The sequence below is a fragment of the Channa argus genome, chromosome 5 (genome assembly GCF_033026475.1).
Source record: "Channa argus isolate prfri chromosome 5, Channa argus male v1.0, whole genome shotgun sequence".
In the NCBI taxonomy this organism is placed as follows: Eukaryota; Metazoa; Chordata; class Actinopteri; order Anabantiformes; family Channidae; genus Channa; species Channa argus.
The window spans coordinates 18,858,434-18,866,837 of NC_090201.1; the positions used below are offsets into that span (position 1 = coordinate 18,858,434).

Sequence of the window (8,404 nt, forward strand, 5' to 3'; positions counted from 1 at the left end):
TTGAGTGTAACTACAGTGGCTCTCTGAAAGGGGGTCATTGTGAGGAGTTAAGACTTCACTTCAGTGGACGGCTTTGTTTGTGCTGCTAAAGATAATGAAAGTATTTGGTTGACCATGGTGAGTTGGAAATATAGTAAGATATGAAAGGAACGACAGTAAGTGAGAAGAAGAGCGGAGGAGTGAGCTTCACACATAACAAACACTGCTTCTTGTTTTTGTTTTTTCATTTTAAAGTCGAGGCTATATATATATATATATATATATATATATATATATATATATATATATATATATATATATATATATATATATATATATATATATATATATATATACGGGGCATGTATAATAAGAACACTGGTGAGGGAAAATACTTTTGATTGATATTTCTTTACTTTTAAAGCACCAAAGTTTTCACGATTCCACACACAACACTTACACGTGTAGCTAAGCAAGGTGTCATGCTTTATCACTATTTACAGTATTTTATATACTCATTTCACAACAATTTAGCAAGAACAGTCCAGTTATACCATTATGAGCACAATTATAAACAACAAATTAAGCTCTTACACTTGTGTTTTTTTTTTTTACTCAAGCAACATAGACATCTTTTTAACGCTGGAAGTAACACAAAACACAGAAATACATACAAAAAAGTAGAAAAATAACACCTAACAATATCTATATACTGATGTAAATATATAGTATGTACAAACAAGGAGAACCTTTATTTATTTATTATTACTTTGCCAGGTGTGGAAGACTTCACAATTTAAAGATTATGTAGAAATAGTTTAAACGCACATCTAACTTCAAGATCTATAAATAAACCTTTAAAAACACAGCCCCCAAACTCAACATAATAACTAATAAATAAGAAGAAAAGTCTTAATTTAATGCATTTTATTTTCTTTTTGGGCAACTTCAACCATCTTGCATTCCTTTTTTTCAGGCATTGTATTTCCTGCATGGTGCAAGATAATCTGCAATGTGTATAATTTAAGACATAAATTAGGTTATTTATGTAAATATGTTATTAAATTAGACATAGTAAGAAGCAAACAGAAAACAAAAGTGAAATGCAAAATCCTTTACATCAAAATGTCTTTGGCAACAAAAAGCAGTAAGTGAGACTGTTCATTGAATGTTTCAAGAATAATGACTTAAAGTACAGCTGTAAATCAGATTTTTATCTAGGCATGCAAATATCAGTCATCCCAACCGTAAGTCTAATTTTTAAACTACTTTGGCTTCAGAGCTCTTATGCTTTTGCAGATTAAATTTCCCCAGTGGTTTGTCTCATTAAAAGTCAAAAAATGTGTGTCGGCTAAAAAATGCGCACGTCTTTTATTAGGTGCTTTGCATGTATGTATGTGTTATATATGCTGGCACCCTTGTTCATAGTTAACGCTATGCACGTTATGTGTTTATGTTGTGTGTGTGTTTGTGTCACTGCATTTATTTATGCATTTGTATGTTTGCTGGCTTGCTCACGTTGTTGGTGCATGTGTGTGGTCCAGAGAAAATGAGGTGATTGCTACCTGTAACATACTCAGTCATTTATTATATCAAGTCTTTTGAACTTGGTCTAGGGTCCTCTGGGTGTGTTGAAATAAATTCTGTCTTTTTTTTTCTTTGACAGGTAAATCTCAGCATGACAATTAACCAACCGTATCTCAAAATTGTATTGACTAGAAGATTTAATGAAGTCAAATCTCCAACAGTCCACTGCTGGTCTCCACTCCATTGGCTGTGCCGGTCTTCTCATCTCCGTTTGGGATCTGGTCAGCGACAGGATTGGAAGGTACAGCGCTGGTGTTGAGCTCTGCGGCCTCTTCACTCCGAGGATCTGTGTCTCCCTCCACAGCAACAGCTTTCCCCTGCATTGCAGAATCCGCATGGGTCTTCTGGTGCTTTGAAAGGTGGTCGCTTCGTGTGAAACGCTTGTTGCACAGTACACAGGTAAACTTCTTTTCACGCGTGTGGGTGCGCACATGCCTCTCCAATTCATCAGAGCGGGTGAAACGCTTTCCACAGAACAGCCAGTTGCAAACAAATGGCCGCTCGCCAGTGTGCCAGCGCAGGTGGGCTTTGAGGTGGGAGGCCTTGCCATAAACCTTCCCACAGCCTGGAATGTGGCAGCTGTGGACTGGCTTCTTCCTCAGGGATGCTGCAGAGGCTCCCAGCCTCTCCAGTTCCTGGCAGTTGGGGCAGTCACATGAGGACCTAGTGGGTGTGCCTCCTCCACTGTAGCCCCCTGAACCCCTAGCAGGCTTTAGGCTCATGGGATTCTCAATTAGCCCTGCACTTGGCACAGGTTTGGGCTTGTACATGTCCTGGGGCAGCATGTGCTGGGAGGACTGGAGGAGGTGTGATGAGGAGCCCAGTCCAACAGATGGGTAAGGAGCTGGGTTAAGGGGTGTAAAGTCGGTGCTGTAACTGGGCAGCTGTGGGCTCAGGGAGGCCTGTGGTGCTACAGGCTGCAGGGAGGCCTGGAGACCTCCGTCCGCCTGGGGCTGCGTTGCTGACAGCCAGTTGGAATTGGGGTGGACGTCCCACCAGGAGGATGTGGCATTAGCCTGGGCAGCAGTAATGCCAGGATGGATACCAGTTTTATACCAGGAACCATATGGGTGTGTCATATCCAGTGAGGTATAGACACTGGTGAGACAGTCAGCTGTAGCATGGGACTTGGACACTAAAAGAGATGGGTCCTGGGAGACAGAGGTCTGGAAGGAGTGGGAGAAAGGGTTATATTCTGTAGTGTACCCTCCAGCTGAAGGAGGGGGGCTCCCAGTGGGGGTTAGCATCCCACCACCTCCTCCTCCTGCTGTGGTGAAGGAGCCAGTGTAGGAGTCTGCCAGGCCACTGCTGTCTGCGGTCCGCCCGTTCTTAGTTGTCTGAAGGTCAGAGGTCATGGTGTAGGGTTTCTTTACTGGAGTGGTGCTGCCGGTCTTACCGGGTGTAGCCGAATCCCTTACGGGGCTGGTGCTGCCGAACTTGTTACAGGTAGCAGTTAACATAGCCAGAGGACTGGAGCCATAGCGTGCGTCTTCCTGGAAAGGAGGAGACATGGGAGAAAATGAGACTGTCTGTCTGCAGGAAATGGCTGCTTGTTGTTGCTGCTTCTGTCAGTGTCAACTCTAATAAAAAACTTATGTCCTCACTGCCACTGCTGGCTTTTCCTGCTGTTTTCATTTTCAAAGTGGTCAGGGCAATTTCAAGCAGTGGATGTTTACACTTGTGAAGGTTCTGTTCTGCTCTGCAAGGGACAAATTCCCCTTATTCTTTGTTTCATTTAAACCACAAAGCTATTCTTAATTTTACAGTTAAGTTTGCTTTAATGTTTTTCCACCTGCCTGCAGAGTCGGCAAGACACATAAATATACATTGTGTATTGATGTATCTAGGCACTGTGCTGTTAACTTTAGCTGTGTCTTAGAGTAGGCACAGATATCTTGTCAAACATGTTTTGTTCTCTAGTGGACACCATGGCATGGAAGATGGTTGCACAAATGCATGGTGCATTGTGTCACAACAAGCTCATTGTCCTGTTTATGTTTTTACAGATTTAGATTCAACCGTTGTCACTTTGTGCCATGGTATTTCCTGTAAGCATTCTGAATCTTCATTAGCCTTTTCAGTAACATTTTCTACTTTCTACACTAACACAAACAATTAAAGCAGTTTTACTTTTACATAAAAATTATTTTATCTATATATTCTTCTCTTCTAGTTTCCTCCTTTTTGACAGGGCAGGTAACCATAGCACACCATAGCACAACATTTCAGAAGCGTTGTGTCTAGCTTTCTTTCCCTTTCTGACTCGCGGCATATTTGGAGTTAACTAAAATCACTAGTATTTTTACACCAGCATAGGGTTTAGGCTACATTGTTAACTTCTGCGGTATCTCTGTGTGTTGAATAAATAAGCTGCACTTTTTCAGTGTAGACACACTTCACTTCTTTATTTCTAACCTGTGCTTTGCATGTTTATTAATAGCAATCTCCTAAAATATTCACGCTTTCCATGCAATCAAGTTCTATCTATAAATGGACTAGTGGTTATCTTCCACTCTTACAGCCGGTTCTGGTGTCAGCTTTTTGCATCCTGTTGATTTATTTTCCTCTGTTTTGAGGTTAATCATGTTTCATCATAGATTTGAAGGTGTTTCACTGCCCCTGCAGTCCCTGTTGTCTTCTCAAATTCTTGCTCCATCAGCTACTGGCAACTGTAAAGCTTCTCGTGGGCATGTTGGATAAAGTATTTTTGAAGTATATGTATGTTATTTTGGTTTACACGACGTTGAACACAGATTGAATCTCGAGTATGCGTGTAAAGTATGTGTGTAAAGTTTCATGGTACAGAGAAAAACTGTCAGCAGCTCATCGTTAAATTGCTTTGAATCAGCATCAGGAGGTCCACAGATCTTGCTTTAATAATGCAATTTATAATTATCATTAACCAAAGGCGTTATTTTTTCTAGCATCGATGTAGTAGCTTCAAGTTAAACTCTAAAATCCAGTTTCTTCACATCAATTTACAACTGTATGACTTTATTATTACGTTTAAATAGGAGCAATATTCACACAATAATAAAACGTAGAAAGAGGAAGAAAATTACTTACAATTACATTCCCTACCTCCAGAATAGATGCGGCCATCCCTGAGAAACTAAATCCTAAGGAAGCTGAGGGGAGCGGAGAAGCGCAGCTCTGAGTCCCGGGACAGTTTGGAAGAAGTTGAGCACTAACGCGGGGAAGTGTTTTGAGGCACGGGGAGCCCGCCCCCTAATTACAGGCTCCCGGCTCTTTGAAGACTCGCTAAGAAGCAATAAAAACCCCGAGATGGAGGAAACTGGACGGAGATTGGCGGATAAAATGAGGACACCCCTCCCCCTCCTCAAACGGAGAGTGTCGAATCATTTTTCAAGATAAATGCATGAATGGGTTACTCATCAATCACCATGTGGACATTATTTCAATTTCACTGGCATTATATATTTTTTCCACTGGGATTGAAGTCTTAAACAAGGGAACGTCATCGGACAAAGAATCGTCTATGATCTTTTAAAAATAATAGACTTCGACATACTGTAAATTGTATTCACTCTATAGGAGAACTGTATAGAAAAAGTAAAACTCCGACTAACCTCTTTCCGGTTTCCTCTGAGAGAGACAGAGGGAAAGAGGGAGAGGAAAAATAACAAAAGAACATGTAGCCTCGGCCCAAGCGGCATAAATCAAAAAAAATTAAGCTGACCCAAGTCTGTGGTTTCCATCTGAGATTTTATTATTCTGGTTTCAACCCTCTCTCTGGTTCCAATATTCTTAAACGCAGTTTACTGCCTTTTTAGACATTAACTGTGATGGTTAAAGAGTCTGAACTACAGAGACAAGACTAGAAGAAAAAGATCGAGTCATTAAGTAAAATAAAGAAGAGATTATCGCATCAAATAAAATGCATTCAAAAGGCGAATTCACGAGGGGGAAAAGCTCTTTAACTAAAAAAAGGCGAAATGAATGGTGACAGCAAACAGAGTTCGAAAATGCAAACATATAAGGTCCAGTCAAAGAGGTTTTCAATTCAGAATTGTTCAAATATTTCTCTATTATCAATTTTCTACCGTGGATTTAAATTCTTACTGAGGTAAATAAGTCGAAGCAAATCTGTATCATACAAAATCGACTTCAGCATCTGAATAGCAAAGTTTGAAATTGAATCACCACCAAATACTTAGTTTTGAAATTAAATACTGTTGAATTTGTTTCACTGAAATATTTGACTTTGAAAAGACATTTATGAATTTATGGGCTCTGAATTCGACATCGTGTGTTATTCTCATCAGTAAATTTCAAATAACAAAATCTCAAAAACTTGATTTAAATATAATTTGTATTAATATTCTGAAATTCGGATTAGAATGACATGCCTAATATTTAAAACCTATATTCTAGTTTGTCTGTGGTTTCCATGATTTTATGTAATGCACCTGTCCAGCCAAACCGTGTTTAAATAGGTTCGCTGTCAACAGCTGAACCAACAGTTAGTAAGATACTGCAGATACCTGCAGATACCTTTGCAACAGTATTCAGGGCAAACGTTACACTGTTATATCCCAAAGCTCAGGGGTGACTAGAATGTACGGCTGAGTCTTGGGATCTAACCTTTACCGCTTGGATAGTTATAAAAGTCAGTTTGGGTAACTAAACTAATGTAGTTATTTCATAAAGAGTTGTATGTTAATGTTAGTTATTTATTTATCATTAACATTTATAAAAATCAACTCTGTTGGCTGGACAGGTTGCTTGATGTGATGTGATTTTTGAGTTATTACGATCTACTCTGGTCTTTATTTTAAAAGATGTGTTTATTACCAATACTGTGTGTTCATGCACACTACTCAGATCAATACATTTTCTGTGCCCCTGTTGTTAGGTTTCAGTCCTTCAAGATGAAACTTTATCCTGATGGGGAGAATCAACTGAGACTGTCTGTGACTGCACCTGGATCAACAGGCTGAACCTAGAGACAGGTTAGCACACATTCTGGACAGGGCTGTCTGTCATTTGGACAGTAACACTTTTATTGGGTTTGGCACTGTAGCGTGGCTTATTTGATTTCAAGTACAGAAATGCCTGAAATTGATGCAGTGACTCTGCTTTAGGATGTTTTACTTTTTACGTAAACGGTCAGACAGTTGCCTCCTTTTTATATATTAGCAATTTTAGGGCAGACTGGGAAGATTGCAATCTTTAATTTAGAGCCAATGCTACCAGTTTTATCTGATAAGCTGTCAAAGTCATTAATCCGACCTAAGTCCACCTTAGCAGCCATGTCCCTCACTGTAAATCAGACTACAATCAAAAGCTCAGTTTTTAGCTGAGGCAGGGCAGAGCATAATCAGGGGAGATACCACATGTCTTGTAATTTCAGCAGATCCTAAACTAAGAAGATTGATGTGTTCACATCATACTCTGTTAAGACTAAAAAAGCTTTATGCAAAGTCTCTGCATTAATTTGTCAAAATCACATCAAACAACTAGTGAATCCATGCAGCTGTTCAGCCAACAGAAGTGTGATTTTACTGTTTAGTTGATTATAACTGTAGACATTTCACACAGTCTTACATTCCCAAATACCCCCTGAGATGCAGAGCATACAACTTTTTATGAAATAACTACATTAGTCTGGTTACCCAGACTGACTTCTGTATCCATCCAAGCGGTAAAGGTTAGATCCCAAGCCTCAGCAGTCACTAAAAACTGTAGCAAAGGTATCTGCATATCTTACTAACAGCTAGTTCAGCTGTTTGCCACAGACAGTGAAACTAATTAAACACTGTTTGGCTGGACAGGTGCGTTACATAAAATCACGAACACCACAGAGACACAGCTAAAGGTCAATTAATCTCACGGACTCAGCTGTGGCTCTCTCATCTTAATTTAATGAGAACATGGGTAACATGGACCCCAGTCAGCAGTAGCCAACATAGGCCAAGGGTCTGCTCGATTCCATCCGGGCTTGGCTGCTCTTTCTGATGGTCTCATCTGAATTTAAAACATATTTTGAAGTCAGAAGTTTGAGTCGATTTGAATATTTAGGTCAGAATCAAGCTTATCACAATGGAAAAACTTAAATTTAGAATTTGAATGTTGGGTGTGTAATTTTTAAAATACATTTCAGGATCCTCAAATAAATAATTTTGAAATCAATTCTTTTGAAATTTCAGTTTTTAATTCTCAACGGTAAATTAAAAAAAAAGTGTGGAATTCAGAGCACATGAATTCAGATATGTTTTTTTAAACCGCAATGTTTCATATAATAAATCCATTAGTATTTACATTTCAAAACTATTTGACGGTTATTTAATTACAGACTTCGCTATTCAGATCCTAATATAATTTAAATCTTCAATATGGATTTGCTTCCATAAACATCTGAAAATATATAGGCCTATTGTCCTAATTTATGTTGTACCTGAACTGCTTGCACAGGTTAGCGAATGGTAGTGCTTTTTTTGTTAAATCTTCAGTAAAGCATTTAGAAATATGAGAAAAATTCTAAACTGAATTTCAGAGAGTTTTACAATTTTTTTAGATAAATAATACCATTCAGCAGTGCTCTGTGACACTGAAGCTTTACTCTTCTTTATTGAATGGCACAATGTTTTTCATTTTTTATTTGTTGTTAACTTTACACATATCATTGTAATAATATCCAAGTATATAGAAATTAAATTATATACATGGTCATTGTATATAACTATTGAGGAACATCTTTTTCTATTCATATTTTCTTAGAAAGTAACAGCTAAAAGGGTGTTTGGAGAGCTGAAGTTGTAGCTAATTATCAAATTATTTCATAGGTAAAAGTAATTTTATTTATTATAGCCACTCT

General features: G+C 38.6%; 1 protein-coding gene across 2 annotated transcripts; it reads right to left on the reverse strand.

The window, feature by feature from the left end:
- Positions 1-380: 380 nt before the first annotated feature.
- sp7 (Sp7 transcription factor) lies at positions 381-4,765 on the reverse strand. Of its 2 annotated transcripts, none has more exons than XM_067505544.1 (2): positions 4,633-4,765; positions 381-3,059 (listed from the first exon to the last, which is right to left on the reverse strand). In XM_067505544.1, exons 1-2 carry the CDS (start codon positions 4,666-4,668, stop codon positions 1,713-1,715), a joined length of 1,383 nt encoding a protein of 460 aa, XP_067361645.1. In that variant the 5' UTR covers positions 4,669-4,765; the 3' UTR covers positions 381-1,712. The 2 variants fall into 2 exon arrangements, with proteins under 2 accessions (XP_067361645.1, XP_067361646.1); XM_067505545.1 differs by having other exon boundaries at positions 4,648-4,751.
- Between the last annotated feature and the right edge of the window lie 3,639 nt (positions 4,766-8,404).

Coding starts and splice junctions, on each gene's coding strand:
- sp7 (XM_067505544.1), bottom strand. CDS start 4,668: ATGGCCGCATCTATTCTGGAGGTAGGGAATGTAATT. Junction 3,060..4,632: donor TGGAGGTAGGGAATGTAATT/GTAAGTAATTTT, acceptor CCTCCTTTCCAG/GAAGACGCACGCTATGGCTC.